Below are 18,087 nucleotides of genomic sequence, written 5' to 3' on the forward strand. Positions count from 1 at the left end.
CTTCCAAGACCGGAGTGATTTAAGGGCCTCCGATAAGCACAGTGCACCTCTCTCCTCTGGACAGGATGTCCGGGGGCCGGGCTGCTTGAGCCTCCCAGGCTGCAACCACACACCTCCTCACCTCTCCTCAAGATCCATCCTCCCTTCTGTGGTAAGGAAAATGATGCTCAGGAATGTCTGAAGTTCACCAAGTTTGTACAGTTCAAAGGCGATAAGGGTGGGATTTTTCTTTTCCTTTTTTTTCTTTTTTTTGAGACAGAGTCTGGCTCTGTCCCCCAGGCTGGAGTGCAGTGGCGAGATCTCTGTTCATTGCAACCTCCACCTCCCGGGTTCAAGTGATTCTCCTGCCTCAGCCTTTTCTAGTAGCTGGGATTACAGGAGCCCCCGACCATACCTGGCTAGGGTGACATTTTCTTGATCAGCCCTGTGAGGTATACTTGGCATACCATTGATGCATATGTTTAAAGTGTACAGTTGGATAAACTTTGACATGGGGTATGCTTGTGAAATTATCACCACAATCAAGGTAATGAGTATGTGTGCAACATCCCTCAAAGCTCTTGTGCTCTTTTGTAAGCACCCTCCACCCCACCAGCCCCCTCACCCCCCAGTCACCTCCAGTCCCCTCCCCATTCACCCCCCTTCCCCACGCCAATCCCATAGCCCCTCCCCTTCCTTCCAGGCACCCAATGATCTGCTTCCTAGCACCATAGGCTACTTTGCACTTCCTAGAATTCCGTAGTAATGAGAAAACACTGTAGGTCTTCTTTGGCTCCTTTTGTTCAGCATAATTATTTCTAGATTCATCTGCATTCTACTCTCTTTTTAAAACTGGTCTGAAAGATCTGGCTGGACGTGGTGGCTCATGCCTGTAATCCCAGCACTTTGGGAGGCTGAGGTGGGAGGATCACTAGAGGTCAGGAGTTCGACACCAGCCTGGCCAACATGGTGAAAACCTATCTCTACTAAAAAAAAATACAAAAATTAGCCAAGCGTGGTGGTGGGTGCCTGTAATCCCAGCTACTCAGGAGGCTGAGGTGGGAGAATCACTTGAACCCAGCCCAGGAGGCGGAGGTTGCAGTGAACATAGATTGTGCCACTGAATTCTAGCCTGGGCGACAGAGTGAGACTCCATCTCAAAAAAAAAAAAAAAAAAAAAATGGTCTGAAAGATCATTAGATGTAGGTTTAGAATTAGCATCATTATTTTCCTGAAATGTTTGTAGAATTCACCAGTGAAGATCTCTGCGCCTGAAGTTCTCTATGTGGGAAAAGTTTTAACTACAAGGATTTTTTGTGCTTACTTTATACTGAGCTGCTTAGATGTGTAGATTTATAGCTTCCATCAAATCTAGAAAACTTGTCATTATTTCCTCAAATATTTTTTCTGTCCACCCCTTTTTGAGACTCCAATTACACATGTATTACACTACTTGAAGTTTTCCCACATTTCGCTGTTGCTCAGTTTTCTCTGTGTGTGTATGTTTCATTTTGGGTAGTTTCTGTTCTTGTCTCTTCAAATTCACTAGTTTTTCTTCTACAATGTTGAATTGGTTGTTAATTCCTTCCAGTGTGTTTTTGGTCTCACACTTTGTAGTTTTCATCTCTGGAAGTTTAATGTGGGCCTTCTTACATCCTCCATGTCTCTACTGGATTTTGGAACATAGTAGGACACAGACATGATAGCAGTTTTGAATGTCCCTTTTTGCTGATTCTAACATCTGTGTTAGTTATGTGTTTATATTGAATTTTTTCTCTTCATTATGTATAGTCCCTTTTATGCCTGGTAATTTTTTTTTCTTTTTTTTTTTTTTTTCTTTTTGAAACAGAGTCTTGCTCTGTCGCCCAGGCTAGAGTACAGTTGCACAATCTCAGCTCACCGCAACATCCGCCTCCTGGGTTCAAGCAATTCTCCTGCCTCAGCCTCCTGAGCAGCTGGGATTATAGGCACGCACTACCATGCCTGGCTGATTTTTGTATTTTTAGTAGAGAGGGGGTTTCTCCATGTTGGCCAGGCTGGTCTCGAACTCCCGACCTCAAGTGATCCATCTGCCTTGGCCTCCCAAAGTTCTGGGATTACAGGTGTGAGCCACTGTGCCCGGTCTATGCCTGGTGATTTTTGATTAGATGCCAGACTATGGGAATTTTACCTTGCCGTGCACTACATATTTTTGTAGTTCTATATTTTTTAGCTTTGTTCAGGGATGCAGTTGTGTAAACATGTGGACTTCCTGTTAAGGTTTGTTAATATTTGCTAGGTGGGACCAGAGCAGTGATCACTGCAGGGCTAATTATCCATCGTTCCTGAAGCAAGACCCTCTGAGTATTCAATGCAATGCCCCGTGAACTGTGGGGTTTTTCGGGCTGGCTGGTGGGCACAGGCGTGTTCCTGCCCTGTGAAAGCTCCCTGTGGTCCTTGCAGGCAGTTCTTACTCTGGCCTCATGTGCTCTCCCCGCTATACACATGCCGAACGGTCCTTGAGGGGTCCCTCTGAGATCTCCAGGTTCTCTCTCTGTGTGCAGTTCTCTCCTCTTCGGGGCGCCATGCTGTGGACTCTGGCCACCTCAGTCTTCTGGGCCTCCCAGTTTTGTCTTTTCAACTCAGAGAGTCCACTGGGCCCCATAGGGCTCCCCTTCCCTGATCCATGGTCCAGAAATGGTCTCTGGGCAGTGAGCTGGGACAATAGGAGGGCTCACCTCATTCATTCCCGTCTCTCGGGGACCACGGTGTTTTATTGCTTTGTGTAGAGCCTTGTAAACCTCTTTCGTAGGTTTTGTCCATGTTTGTTGTTGTTGTTCCAGGTGAGAGTAAATCTGGTTTCTATTACTCCATCCCGACCAGAACCCTAATTCCCCTGAGATGGGGTTGAACCAGGCTCTGTCTTGCCAGACAGCTACCTTTGAACACACTGAGGCTGAGCGCAGCTCACATTCCATCCGGTGTATTTTTATTGCTGTGCCACGTTTGACCTCTGGAAACCTGAGTTTATCTCTTGTGCTATGAGAAGAATGCGGCAAAACATGTATTTTCTGTTCAGAAATCTTAATATTGCCCCCCATTGAATTCGTTAGGAATGCGGCAGTAGCCAATCATAAATGCCCACCTGAGTGATTCTGGAGTCATTTAAAGAAACATCCACTCAAAAGTGGTTTTGCCCCAAGAGAGCGAGCACTCAGGAGCCTGTGCGGGGTGGAGGTGCTCCACCGTGGAGCTGGTTGGCATCCACAGCCACTGGGACGCTGCCAGAGCCCAGGCCTGCGTCACACCCTGCCCAGAGGCACAGCTGCCTGCTCAAGGCAGCCAGGGCTGGCTCACGGTGTGCTTGTCACTGTGTGAAGCCTGTTTCTTCACCGCCTCGTCTTTATTCTGCTTTGTAAGTGAGGCAGGAGCATGAAAAGCTGCTGGCAGAGGAATATCTAAGTGTGAGTGTGAGTGCGTGTGTGTGAGTGAGTGTGAACCAGCCCATCGGTGTGAGTGTTTGAGGGAGCCTCTCTGTGTGTGCCTGGGGGAGGGTGTGAAGTGTGGGCTGGGGAGGGGCCTGGCGATGCCCACCGGCTCGCCTCACACTGGACAGTGCCTGCACCTTCCAGGTGACCCTTCCCCTGGGCCGCAGGATGCTACATGGCCAGGGACAAGCTCAGCCCTGACCCCAGAGTTTCCAGCCGAGCAAGACACTGCCCACCCCACAGTGAATGGCTGCTGGTGCAGGCCCCACCCTTTGGAGGTGTTGTGTGCCAGCCTGGGGGCTGAGGATATGGCTGTGCAGACTGCCATGCCCCAGTCCTGGGATCCACTCTGCTGGTCGGTGGCATAGAGCTTCCCTCCTCCACACCCCCCTAGAGCCGGGCCTCTGGCTGCTCCAAATGCCAGTTGGAGAAGGTGGTTTTCTTTCTCTTCTAATGTCTTTTCAGTACCTCCTAAATGGCTCTACTTTGAACCTGCTGGGCAAGGAAAAGATTTTCAAGGAAACCATCTACCGTGTGCGAGCCCCTGCCGGCCAATCCCAGACCCCAGCGCGGAGCCAGGCGCCTGTGCCTGCCAACCCTCAGCACCCTCCTCGGAGAGGCTGGTGGCATCAGGTATGGAGATAAGTGACCGCCGCTTGCAGCCCCTAGGCTCCTCGGCAGCTGCGTCTTGGGTTCAAGAGGATGATTTTGAGGGATGACAGTTTCCCTCTAGGCCCATCTCACCTTTGCTTCTCCTCAGAGGCGCCCGGTGAATTCTCTGTGCACTTAGAATTGACACTTGAATTTGGTCCATGAGAGGTGTGGTGGGCCAGTGGGAGGTGGCTCCAGTGCACAGGAGGGAGGAGGAGTTTTGGGGCAAAGACCTTGGTCCACATCCTCTGGTGAGACCCACCTCCTGCCCCAGCCCTCCCCTGAGGGAGATAGTGGACCCCTGGGGGCTGTTTTCTGACCTGTCCAGCAGGCAGTGGTGGGGAGGAGGAGGAGGAGGAGGACACTGGCCTCACATCCTGGGAGTATCAGAGGATTGAAAAGCACCACGGATGCGCTATAAACAGAAGCCACTGTGTTCCTGTTGGTTATGGTCACTACCTTGAGCATCTATTTGAATTTATTGAACAGCAGATAGCTTCACACCACAGGGTTACTTTTTTTTTTATGCAGAAGAAACTTAATTTTAAAAGAAAATGTTTTCCACTTTCTGTTCTCTAAAAGCCTGTCTGTACAAGACCCAACTGAAGCTGACCAGGGTATTCACACTTCACACACAGCCCCCAGCCCACCTGCTCGAGGCTTTGGGTGGGGGTAGAGGGTACTGCCTGGGGGCTGCATTTGGGGTTTGCACCTGAGGGGGCTGGTCCATGCCTGGCTAGCACTGACTCTGTCTTGTTTCTCCCCTACAGGAAACCCCTGGCCAGCCTCCACCTGAGCCCAGTGACCTCAGCTTTAAGGATGGAGTCAGGCAGGGGGTCCTCAACCCCTCCAGGACCCATTGCTGCCCTAGGGGTGCCAGATACTGGACCTGGCAGTTCCTCCCTGGGGAAGCTCCAAGCGCTCCCCGTCGGGCCCAGGGCCCACTGTGGGGATCCTGGCAGCCCAGCTGCAGCAGGGGACGGCTCTCTAGACACGGGCCCCACGGGAGAGCAGAGTGGTAGCTTAAAGATCCCCAACCGGGACAGCGGGATCGACAGTCCATCCTCCAGTGTGGCTGGAGAGAACTTCCCCTGCGAGGAGGGCTTGGAGGCTGGCCCAAGCCCCACTGTGCTGGGGGCACACCCAGAGATGACCCTGGACAGCCAGGTCCCGAAGGTCACCCCCCAGGAGGAGGCCGACAGCGACGTGGGTGAGGAACCTGACCCTGAGAACACCCCCCAGAAGGCTGACGAGGACGCCGGCCTGGCCCAGGTAGGCTTCCCCTTCTCTGTCCCCGCTGCAGGCTGCAGGCCTTTCCTTGGGAGGGTTTTGAGATTTTTAGTGGGCGTCACCCTACACCTTGTTTCCAGGAATGTGGCACATAGGCTCGTGCCGTGTGCAAGGGGAGGTCCTGGGATGCAGTGTGCCCGAGAAAATCCTGTGGGAAGAATCCATGCAGGTCAGGCCAAGCCTACCTGACCTTGAGCAGTGACCTCAGTCCTGAGCCTCAGTTTCCACAACTGCGCAGTGGGCACCTCCCGACCCTGGGAAGGTATGATGGTCAGTCCTGCCGGTGGTGCTGCCAAAGCTGCCCTTTGCGCAGTGCTCACTGCCGACTTTATAAAACTCCTGGGAGGAGACAGTGTGAGTGGGGAAACTGTTTTCCTCAATGGGAAACTGAGGCACAGAGCGCATGGTACCTGGCCAGGGTCATCCATGGGGTGTGGCACAGGCTGGGTGCTCTGTGCTCTTCAGGACACGGTGGGGCAGGACCCGTGAGGCCCGCAGTGCAGTGTGGAGACCAGAGCAGACAGTTCCCACAACACGATGGGGCTGCATTGAGGGAGTTTGTTTGCGTTCTCATTAGCATTTATGGGGCTCTTGGCTCGGTGCTGGGGTCTTGGGGAGATGGAGAGGCGGCGGATGGCCTCAGGCTAAGAGAAACTGTGGGTATGGGGCACAGCATGGGTAAGCTGCCAAGTGACCAGGTCATGGGAGCGTTTTGCGGGTCAGGCTTGCTGGCGCCTGCATGGGGACGTTGGTGGCTGACACGGGTACCATCAGGAGGCAGGCTGGGCAGGTGAAGGGAAGCCCGGTGCCTGGACCACTGGGAGCCGGCTTCACGGAGACGAGGCCAGGGCTGTGTTCAATGGAGGCTTTATTATCACTCAGGTGTAGGAAGGACCAGGAGACCACTGCCATTGACAAGATGGTTTGTCATCCTCAGTTTCCAAGAGAAAGGGGCACATCACACCACACCGTGGGGCCACAGGGAAGCCCAGGGTCAGTCAGGAGGCAGAGGGTTCAAGGGGAAACTGTGGGCCTGAGACGGTAATATGGTTTCCGCAGGAAGGAACGGGCAAGGCAGGGTAAGCGGGCTGAGGATTGCTTGGTGTGAATGATTTCACTGGGTTCTGGGGCACAGGGGCTGTCCCTGGCTGTCTGGTACCCACCCTGGGGTGAGGAGGGCAGGGGCATATGGCCTGGAGTGTGAGGGCCCCATAGAAGGGGGGTGGGTGTGGGCTCTGTGGGGGTTGGTGGGCATTGGAAAGGCGAGTTTGCAGGGCAAGCCTGGGCCTTTACTCTCTCTAGAATTGGCTACCCTGGGAGGGGCAGTCCCTCTAGGGTCAGAAAGGTCCAGATGTCAGCACATCAGAACACAGACAACAGAAGGCCTGGTGAGTCCTGGCCACGCCACCCATAGCTCCAGGGGTGTCCCAAGCGGGCTGTCCAGTCTCCTGAGTGCCGGGGACAGTGCAGACCCCAGGCCCAGCCCCTCAGGTTCTGGGGGGTGCACAGGGCCAGGCTTGTGCGGGGAAGGCCCAGGTCCTGGTGTCTGCAATAGGAAGTTTCCAGCGCTTGCTCCGGTGCTTCTGTCGCTGATGGGAACGAGTTTGTCTCCTCCCTTGTGGGATGCCTTGACAGAGGGCAGTCTGTCACACTCCGGCTGGTCCTCAGGGCAAGGCACCACACAGGATCTTTGGGACCCGGAGTCTCCTCTACCCCACCCTGAGGAAGAACAGGGGTCTGATGTTGTGGGTGATGTAGGGGAACACACGCCAAGCCAGTGAGCCAGGCTCTGTGCTGTGAAGAATTAGGCAGAAGCAACCTAGAACGTGATACAGGAAAGGCATTGGGGAAAGGTTAAGGATGCTTCAGCAGCACACTTCTTGTTCCCGAAATCACCCAGCTCTCGGGGAACGTGGGGTTGCCTGGGTCAGGCGTGAACCTGCCACTCACCTGGAGACAGCAGGAGCGCTGGGTCTGGAGCCACACAGCAGGGCAGGCAGGGCTGGGCTGGCATCCCTAAACCAACAGGGGGGTTTGGCCCCTTCCAACTCTCTCAGTAACACTGTTTCAGGAGGACTCTCCACCCAGCCCACCCTGGCCTTCATGTTTTTTGTTTGTTTGTTTGTTTGTTTTTGAGACAGAGTTTTGCTCTGTTGCCCAGGCTGGAGTGCAGTGGCACGATCTTGGCTCACTGCAACCTCTGCCTCCTGGGTTCAACCAATTATCTGCCTCAGCTTCCCGAGTAGCTGGGATTACAGGCGCCCACCACCATGCCTGGCTAATTTTTTGTATTTTTAGTAGAGACAGGGTTTCACCATCTTGGCCAGGTTAATCTTGAACTCCTGACCTCGTGATCCATCCGTCTTGGCCTCCCAAAGTGCTTGGATTACAGGCTTGAGCCACTGGGCCCAGCCTGCCTTTATGTTTTTAAAAGGAGTTTCTTTCAAGGTTAGGTAAAATAAGGGAGGCTCAATTAGACTTAAATGTTTAACATCTTGCATTCCTGTCCTTGGTACATGGTGGGGTGAGGCCTCATGAGTGTTGGGGACACCGCTAGCTTGTCTGTCCTTTCAGCATTGTTCATGGGGAAACTGGAGAGTGGGGGCTTTTTTTTCACAAATACGGAAATCGAGGCACAGAGGGGTTGAGTTATGAGTATGGGATCAAGATGTTCCAGGCTAAGCCCTCATCTCTCCCTGGTTTCCCCTTAGGCCTGTCCCTGTGAAGGCATCCCCTGGGCAACCCACTTTGCTCACCAGAACCTGGGAGGTCTCCATGCCCTGCTGCAATGTTCCCCCACCCCCGCCCCTCCCGCTCTGAGGCTGGATCCCTCAGTCCCTCAGGAACTGTGCTCTCCTCTCTATTCCCATAGCCCCATCCCACCTGGCAACCCCCTGGCAGCATCCCCTCACCTCCACGCAGCTATCAGAAAACTCCCCTCTTCTTCCCATCGCCTGGGCACTGAGGCCTGATTTGAAGGCCCCAGGCTGGTGCACACGCCGCCCCAGGCTGGTACAGATGCCTCCCCAGCCTCATCCCACCACCAGCCGCAGAAAGGGCCTCTTTCTTTGCTAGGGACTCAGATCTGTGCCACCTGCCCAGGGGTCTGCAGGAAATCTGCCCGTGGGATTCTGGATCGCCCTGCCCGTGGGTGTCACCCTGGCTAGTTGCCTTGTGCAATTTCCCCACTAACCTGCAGCTGCTGAAAGGGACTCACATGGCCTCTGCCCCGAGGTGTGGGTCACAAGGACTCAGGACCCAGTCTGTAAATGAACACGAGTAAGCCAACCCCAGATTGTCGAATAAGGTGAAAAACGCAAATCCAAGACGAAAGCATTTTTTCACAGATAGGTTTGAGCAGGGTTCATTATTGGAGGTCTGGCCCTGGGTGTAGGGGAATGTGGCTCCATCTGGAGACCAGCGGCTGCCTCAGGATGCAAACTTCTTGCGCCTTCTCTGTAGAAGGCATTTGACAGACCAAGCGCGAGGAGGCCACTCAGCGACCAAGGGAAAGGGGCAGGAGCACCCAGAGGCCAGGCTGCAGAGGGGCCGCAGCCAGCAGTCAGCGGGGCCCCTGGCTGCGCCCCTGGGATACTCCTTTTTCTTTTTCTTTCCTTTCCCCTTTCCCCATGCTTTAGCTTTAAGCAGCCTGGTGTGCTAAAATTATAACACAGGAGGCTGTAGGGAAGGCTGAAGCTCAGTGATAGATTGTCATTTAACCCTGTAAACTAAAAATAAAATCCTATGCCCCCCACCAACTGAACAAACCCCCTCATGGCCAAGGGGACCCCAGAAAAACCTTAAAAACTTCAGTTCCCAGCTGTGATGGGATGGGAGGTCAGACACACCTGGTTCAACTTCCTTCCTTTTGTAGTTTACACACAACTGAGCAGCATTAATCTTAAAACAGAGATCAGAAGACTGACAGAATAGACTCCGTGGCAATAAGATACCAAATTGTAAATAGGACCTGGCAAGTGTACACACCATACACTTAAAGAATAAACTATATTCTGGCCGGGTGCAGTGGCTCACGCCTGTAATCCCAGCACTTTGGGAGGCCGAGGCGGGTGGATCACCTGAGGTTGGGAGTTTGACACAGCCTGACCTACATGGAGAAAACCCGTCTCTACTAAAAATACAAAATTAGCCGGGTATGGTGGTGCATGCCCGTAATCTCAGCTACTTGGGAGGCTGAGGCAGGAGAATAGCTTGAACACAGGAGGCAGAGGTTGCGGTGAGCCAATATCGCGCCATTCATGCCAGCCTGGGCAACAAGAACGAAACTCCATCTCAAAAAAAAAAAAGAAAAAAAGAATAAACTATATTCTGATAGCCACAAGGTATTTTCTTTTTCTTTAGCAGCTAAACAGGCAATAAGCAATATTAAAACAACTGTAGTTCCACCAGATGCTGACTGACCCCCCCACCGCCCACCCCCCACCCCACCCCCATTCCAGCAGTCATAACTGCAGCCTTGATTGGACAAAAGACTGATTCAGTAACTTTCTTTCAATAAGATCACTGACTATGTATGGACTAGCTCTGGCCAGTTTGCAGAGGCTGCCCACTTGCGTGCATTTGTGTCCTGAAAAGACCTTTTAGCATATAGAGCCTGACTGTAATACATTTAAATGTTAAGGCTCCACCCCAAGGTGAACATGAGTTGCATGTTACACGTACCTTCCCCTCCCCTCCCCTCCCCTTCCCTCCCCTCCTCTCCCCTTCCCTCCCCTCCTCTCCCCTCCCCTCCTCTCCCCTCCCCTGCCCTCCCCTTTCCTTCCCTTGAGACAGAATCTCACCCTTCCTTTCCTTGAGATGGAATCTCATTATATTGCCCAAGCTCATCTCAAACTCCTGGCCTCAAGTGATCCTCCTGCCTTGGCTTCCCAAAATGTCAGGATTACAGCTGCAGGCCACCATGCCCAGCACCAGCTGATTTTTTTGTGTTCATTTTGTATCCTGTAACCTTACTGAATTGGTCCATTAGTCCTACCAGTTTTTAATGGAATCTTCAGGATTTTCTACTATAAAATCATGTCATCTGTGAACAGAACTAATTGTACTTCTTCCTTTGTAATTTGGATGACTTTTCTTCCTTTTCCTTTCCTAATTGCTCTGGCCAGGACTTCCCATACGATATTGAATAGAAGTGGTGAGAGTGGGCATCTTTGTCTTATTTCTAATCTTAGAGGAAAAGCTTTTAGTTTTTCACCATTGAATATGATGTTAGCTGTGGGCTTCTCATACATGGGCTTCATTATATTGAGGTAGTTGCATTCTGTTCCTGGTTTGTTGAGTGTTTTTATCATGAGAGCATGTCGAATCCTTTCAAATGCTTTTTCTGCATCAGCTGAGATGACCATGTGGCTTTTGTCCTTCATTCTCTTAATGTGGTGTATTACATTCATTGATTTTTGTTATGTTGAACCAGAGTTGCATTCCAGGAATAAACTTGGTCATGGTAATTAATCCTTTCAATGTACTGTTGAATTTCATTTCTTAGTATTTTGTTGAGGACTTTTGCATCAATATTCATCAGGGATATTGGCCCGTAGTTTTATTTTCCTGTATTGTCTTTGTATGGCTTTGGTATCAGGATAATGCTGGCCTTACTGAATGAGCTTGGAAGTATGCCTTCCTCTTCAATTTTTTTGGAAGAATTTCAGGAGGATTGGTTTTATTTCTTTTGAAATGTTTATAGAATCCATCAGTGAAGCCATCTGGTCCTGGACGTTTGTTTGGAGGTTCTTTATTACTAATCCAATCTGCATACTCATGATTGCTCTTTCAGATTTTCTATTTCTTCATGATTCAGTCTTCCTAGGTTGTGTGTTTCTAGGAATTTACCCATTACTGTTCACAGTATTCTCTTACAGTCTTTTTATTTCTGTGGCATCTCTTGTAATGTCCCCTCTTTCATTTTAGTTTAGTCTTCTCTCTCTTTTATTTTAAGGCAGTCTATTTAAAAATCACAACATTTAGAAAAAAATCTATACATTTAGACAGTAGAATAGATTTTTTTTTTTTTTTTTTTTTTTTTTTTGAGATGGAGTCTCACTCACTCTGCTGCCGAGGGTAGAGTATAGTGGTGCGATCTCAGCTAACTGCAACCTCCACCTCCTGGGTTCAAGCAATTCTCCTGCCCCAGCCTCCTGAGTAGCTGAGATTACAGGTGTGTGCCACCACACCCAGCTAATTTTTGTATTTTTAGTAGAGATGAAGTTTCACCATTTCGGCCAGGGTTATCTCAAATTCCTGGCCTCAGGCGATCCACCTGCCTCAGCCTCCCAAGTGCTGGGATTACAGGTGTGAGCCACCATTCCCAGCCTTCTTTTTCTTAGTTAACCTAGCTAAATGTTTGTCAATTTTTTTGCTCTTTTCAAAAAACCAACTTTTCATGTTGTTGGTTTTCCTATTGTCTTTCTATTCTCTATTGCAGATACCTGTATGTATATAGATATCTCTTTATGTCTGATCTTTATTACTTCCTTCCTCTTGCTATCTTCAGTTTCAGTTTACTCTTCTTTTTTGAGTTTCTTGATGTGTAGAGTTAGGTTGTTGATTCAAGGTTTTTCTTTTTTAAAAAATGTACATATTTATAACTAAAATTTCCTCTTAGCACTGCTTTTACTGCATTCCATAGGTATGTTATTATTTCATTTTTTTCTTTTATCCATTGGTTGTTTATGAATGTGTTGTTTAGGCCAGGTGCAGTGGCTCACTCCTGTAATTCCAGCACTTTGGGAGGCTGAGGCGGGTGGAGGGCCTGAGGTCAGGAGTTTGAGACCAGCCTGGCCAACATGGTGAAACCCTGTCTCTACTAAAAATACAAAAATTAGCCAGGCGTGGTAGTGGGCACCTGTAATCTCAGTTACCCGAGAGTCGGAGGCAGGAGAATTGCTTGAACTGGGGAAGTGGATGTTGTAGTGAGCCTAGATCCCACCACCATACCTGGGTGCCAGAGTAAGACTCCATCTCAAAAGAAAAAAAAGAAAAAAAAATGTGTTGTTTAATTTGCACATGTCTGTGGATTTTCATTGTGTTATTGAATTCTAGTTTCCTTCCATTGTGATTGAAAAAGATAGTTTGGGCCAGGCGCGGTGGCTCACACCTGTAATCCCAGCACTTTGGGAGGCTGAGGCGGGCAGATCACGAGGTCAGGAGATCGGGACCATCCTGGCTTACATGGTGAAACCCCGTCTCTACTAAAAATACAAAAAATTAGCCAGGCATGGTGGCGCACACTTGTAGTCCCAGCTACTTGGGAGGCTGAGGCAGGAGAATGGCATGAACCTGGGAGGCGGAGCTTGCAGTGGGCTGAGATTGTGCCACTGCACTCCAGCCTGGGTGACAGAGCAAAACTCCATCTCAAAAAAAAAAAAAAAAGGAAAGAAAGAAAAAGATAGTTTGTGTAATTTTAGTCTTTGTGTGTTTGTTGAAACTTGTTTTATGTCTACTGTGATCCATCCTGGATAATGTTTCAGGTACACTTGAGAAGAACGTATATCGTGCTGTTTTGGGGCACCGTGTTCTGTAATTGTTTGGGTCAACTGGCTGTAGAGTTGTTCAAGTTCTCTATTTCCTTATTGATCTTCTGTCTGTTTATTCTATTGGTTTATTGAAAGTGGGATATTAAAGTCTCCTAATATTATTTTGCTGCTATTTCTTCCTTCAATTCTACCAAAGTTTCCTTCATATATTTAGGAGCTCTGAGGTTTGGTGCATGAATATTTATCACTGTTACATCTTTTTGGTGACTTGACCTTTTTAACACTATATAATGTCCTTCTTTGCTTCTTGTAACAGTTATTTTTTTTTCCACTTGGCAGCAGTGATTCTTTTTTTTAAAGTGTCAGATACTTGCTGTACATATGCCTGAGTTACATAGTGATGTTTTGATACATATAATACATAGTTATTAGATCATGGCAATTAACATAGCCATCATTTCAAACATTTATCATTTCTTTGTGTTGGGAACATTCAATACCCTCCTTCTAGCTATTGAAACTATATACTCTACGATTGTTAACTATCATCCTCCTACAGTGTCATAGAACACTGGAAATTACTCCTTTTATCTATCTGCGATTTTATATCCTTTAACAAATCTCTCCCTATCCCTCTCTTTCTCCTACCCTTCCTAGTCTCTAGTATGCTCTGCTGTACTTTTTACTTCTGGGAGATCAACTTTTTTTTAGCTTCCACGTATGAGTGAGAATACGTGGTGTTTAACTTTCTGTTCCTGGCTTATTTTGCTTGACTAAATGTCCTCTAATTCCATTCATGTTGCCACAAATGACAGGATTTCATATTTTTATGACTCAGTAGTATGACATTGTCTATATATACCACATTTTCCTTATCCACTCGTCTGTTGTTGGGCACCCGGGTTGATTCCATATCTTGACTGCTGTGAATAGTGCTGAAATAAATAAACATGGAGGTGCAGCTGTCCCTTCAATATACTGAGTTCCCTTCCTTCGGATAAATGTCCAATAGTGTGATTGCTGGATCATATGGTAGTTCTATGGTTTTTCTTTTAAAAAATTTTAGTTTTTTAATGTATTCATTCTTTTTTTCCTTTTCTTTTCTTTTTTTTTTTTTTTTTTTTGAGACAGAGTCTTGCTCTGTCACCCAGGCTAGAGCGCAGTGGCAAGATCACTGTTCATGCAGTTAGCTCCTGTTCTGCTTGATATTCACGAACATTTCAGCTCTCCATAAGAGTCCTGAAAGTTTTTCCTCTATTCTAATATCATAATCTCCAAAGTTATCAGAAACCTGCATTTAGGAGCACCTGTTAGAGTCCTATAGCTGACTATAAAAACCACCTTTTGGCCAGGCACGGTGACTCATGCCTGTAATCCTAGCACTTTGGGAGGGTAAGGCAAATGGTTCACCTGAGGTCAGGGGTTCAAGACCAGCCTGGCCGACATGGCCAAATCCTGTCTCTACTAAAAATACAAAAATTAGCTGGGCATGGTGGTGCTTGCCTAGAATCCCTGCTACTTGGGAGACTGAGGCAGGAGAATTGCTTGAACCTGGGAGGCAGGTTGCAGTGAGCCAAGATCGTGCCACTGCACTCCAACCTGGGCAACAGAGTGAGACTGTCTTTAAAAAAAAAAAAAAAACAAACTCACCTTTTAAAGAGGATTAAAACAAGCCAACAATTGTCTGTGGATGACAAAAAATCTTATGGTGCCACAATCAAAGACACAATCAAAAAAGACGTTTGTTATCTCTGTGGCACACTAATTTTTTTTTTTTTGAGATGGAGTCTTGCTCTGTCGCCCAGGCTGGAGCACAGTGACCAGATCTCGGCTCACTGCAAGCTCCGCCTCCCGGGTTCCCGCCATTCTCCTGCCTCAGCCTCCCGAGTAGCTGGGACTACAGGCGCCCGCCACCTCGCCCGGCTAGTTTTTTTTTTGTATTTTTTAGTAGAGACGGGGTTTCACCGTGTTAGCCAGGATGGTCTCGATCTCCTGACCTCGTGATCCACCCGTCTCGGCCTCCCAAAGTGCTGGGATTACAGGCTTGAGCCACCGCGCCCGGCCAAGCACACTAATTTTAACATAACAATTATTATTAGTGATAACATACTAAATTATATCATAATTATAGAAGTTTTGCGTAATTTTGGAACATGTACCAATAACACATTTATAAGGAGCAGAATAATGCTGTAATAAAACTCTGTTGTGCTTTTATTCCAATGTTCAATTTATGGAAAAACTGAATACTCCTTTAACTCTAGCCAATATGGTCACATACAGAATTTCTTTTACAAGATTAATTTTAACAAACCTTCCACAACTTGCTTTAACCTTTATCTTTATCATATATAATTTAAAACCATCCTTTAACCCTCTAAACTAGGCAAAAATATCCATATTTCCATGCCTTCTTATAATCTTTTACCAAAATCACATTCTGCTTTTCCCATACACCTTACATGTAAACTGTTTTTCCAGTAGTGTCAAGTACACATTACACTGTTAACTCTTAGCAACTTTTACATTTGGTGAAAACCCTGGTAAGTAAGCAATTCTAATTATGCACTAGGTTTGGAGCCTAGGACACCCAACAGAAATGCAGATAAGGTTTGACTCTTTCCAGCATGGATATGGGGATACGGTTAACTCTGTATGTCCCCAGGCCTTACCTAGCTGTAAAGCAGGCAAGTTGTACAGTTAAGGGTCATGATCACAGTTTATAAAGTGTTTTACAATTTGCACTGACCATCTACAGCATGCTTGGACTTTCTGACTTGACCTAAACATCTCTCTTTTAAACAACCAGTTATTTTACTTTGGGACAAGAATTTACCATACAAAATCCTTTTCATACAAAATCACTTTTCTTTATAAACTTCCTTACCAACAATACCTTTACCTTTATAACCTTTGAATTAGACAAAGTAATTTCTTTCCATTAGGAAGTTATGGTTTGTACTACATGTTGCTGTATCAGTCCTGTGAAGCAGGGAGCAGACAAAGAGGTTATCTACATACTGTAGAAGGTATCCCCCTTTGAGAGATGCCTTGGTTAGATTTTTGCTAGGGTTTGTCCAAATAAGTGTGGGCTATTTCTAAATCCCTGAGGATGGACTGTCCAGGTTAAGGTTATTGGTTAAAGATTTAGGTAGCTTTCCCGGGAGAAATAGAGCTATTAGAGAGAAAGATGAATTCAGAGGTCAGGTAAATATTAAGCAAGCACCCATCTAAGAAAGTATATATTTGCCCCAAAGAGGTGTAGGGTATTTAGACACTAGCAGGGACTGGTGTGAAAGTGGTAATTGGTCTCTTAAATAATATAAAGGGGTGAGAATCTTTTTTTTTTTTTTTTTGGAAGGAGGGAGTGCTATTTGCCCACATTACCTGACTGCATTTGGAGAAGAATTGCTCAGAAGAGATTAGCACAGAGTAGGCAGCTCTTGAACCCAAAAGGGAAATTTATAATTTTATTTGCTGCCTCCAGAGTCACCCTTGGCTTTACCCTGTTAGTGCCAATGTCTGATTTGAAAGCCAGCTGGAGCAGAGAGCTCTCTAGCTCAAGGCCATCAGGGGCTGGGATTCTGTCCTGGGACCCCTTCAGCCTTTGAAGCAGTCCCATTTCCAGTGGCCAAGCTTTTGGCAGAGGGGGCAAACCATGTGAAGTTTCCTCCCGTTTGTCCCACTGGGACAGTTTGCCTTCCAGTGGCCTGGCTTCCCACTCCAATGGCAGTTACCTGGAGGAGTGTCCTTAGGGCAACCTGGAGGAGGCTGGTGGGCTTGCAGGGCAGCCAGTAGTTAAGCCTGCCTCTGGTCCCTGCATTTTTCCTTTTCCTTAGCCCTGTCCTCCTTATTCTACTCCCAGTTATAAAAGACTGAGGAGGTGACTTTGAGGATTTCCTGCATAGGGACACTGGGTTCTGAGGCTGACTTTTGTAATTTAGTCCCAGTCAATTTTGAGGAAAAACAGTATTACAAAGAAAACCTAGTTTTTCTATTTTTGTTTGTTTTTTGACAGAGTTTTGCTCTTATTGCCCAGGCTGGAGTGCAGTGGCACAATCTCAGGTCACTGTAATCCACCTCCCGAGTTCAAGTGATTCTCCTGCCTCAGCCTCCCAAGTATCTGGGATTACGGGTGCCTGCCACCATGCCTGGCTAATTTTTTGTATTTGGTAGAAACAGGGTTTCACCATGTTGGTCAGGCTGGTCTCAAACTCCTCACCTCAGGTGATCCACCCACCTCGGCCTCCCAAAGTGCTGGGATTACAAGCATGAGCCACGGTGCCGGGACCATTTTTCTGTTTTAAGGTTTGGGGGATCAAACTTTTCCCACTTTTTGGGAATGCATCTGAGGGGTGTGTCCTGTGGTGTGGAGATATGATTACCCATCTGTGAAGACAGAACAGAGGAGAAAACAGGTAAAAGGTGCCCCTTCTTACTTTCCTATTATCCTGAATAGGGCATCCCCCATTCATCCTTAGGGTTCCAGAATGAACTGGTCTTACTGTGTACCCTAAACCTTGGTCCCATTTCATCACAATTACCCACTTGAGAACAGAGGAGATACCAGAGTGAACAGCGGGCCCCCTGCTCATCTTGGGGTTCTGCAATGTCTTACCTTGTACCCCTAACCTTGCCTTCGTCTCTGTTTTAGTGATAATCTATTAGCCTTTATCTCTGTCCTATGGGTCTCTTGTGCCTGTGGCTTTCAGCTGGCCTATATCCTTATCTCCATGACCTTATAGTGACTCTTGCTTGGAGCATTCTGGCAACAAAGTGATGATCTCTTTTCTCAGGTCCCATTTCTCATGTTCTTCAAGTAGATGAGAAGCCTGTTTTTCAGCTAACTGCCACAAGGGGGCTGACTCCCCTCCCTGCGAATATGACCTTGAAGGTCTCGAGGCATGTTGAGAAGGATGTGGAAGTGATTAGAGAAATGGAGGCTACAGGAGGAAGTGGGAGGAGGGGAGAGGAATACTCATGGAAAACCTTCATATGCTCACAAAAATAGCAGCCCTTCCATTTGAGAGGGCGATGTTTATTTTCCCTCCTGACATAAACGAAGAACCTCTGGAGGACTTGGTGCTTGGGGTAAGAACTTGCAATGGCAAAGGAAGAATGTTCCCTCCTCCCAAAAAGTGCTAACTCAAAAAAGCAAGTAGGCAGGGTCCTTAAAGGGCCACAGAGTGAGGCCCTGTGCCTGCAGA

At 47.9% G+C, this 18,087-nt stretch overlaps 1 protein-coding gene across 25 annotated transcripts in view; it reads left to right on the top strand.

The window, feature by feature from the left end:
- Nucleotides 1-18,087, top strand: part of FGD3 (FYVE, RhoGEF and PH domain containing 3) — an 88,865-nt gene that overhangs the window by 26,071 nt on the left and 44,707 nt on the right. For 17 of the 25 annotated variants that reach the window (XR_012424906.1, XR_012424903.1, XR_012424908.1 and 14 more), the window contains 2 exons: nucleotides 3,912-4,079; nucleotides 4,868-5,369. Coding sequence is in view for 18 of the 25 variants with exons in the window: in XM_045372976.2 (XP_045228911.2) it covers nucleotides 4,917-5,369 (453 nt within the window). In the remaining 7 variants the exon portion in view is untranslated. Of the gene's footprint in view, nucleotides 1-3,137; nucleotides 3,423-3,911; nucleotides 4,080-4,867; nucleotides 5,370-18,087 lie in introns of those variants that run through there. The other 8 variants (XR_012424904.1, XM_065530818.1, XM_074017865.1 and 5 more) reach the window with 3 other exon arrangements.

The sequence above is a fragment of the Macaca fascicularis genome, chromosome 15, assembly GCF_037993035.2.
Source record: "Macaca fascicularis isolate 582-1 chromosome 15, T2T-MFA8v1.1".
Classification (NCBI taxonomy): domain Eukaryota; kingdom Metazoa; phylum Chordata; class Mammalia; order Primates; family Cercopithecidae; genus Macaca; species Macaca fascicularis.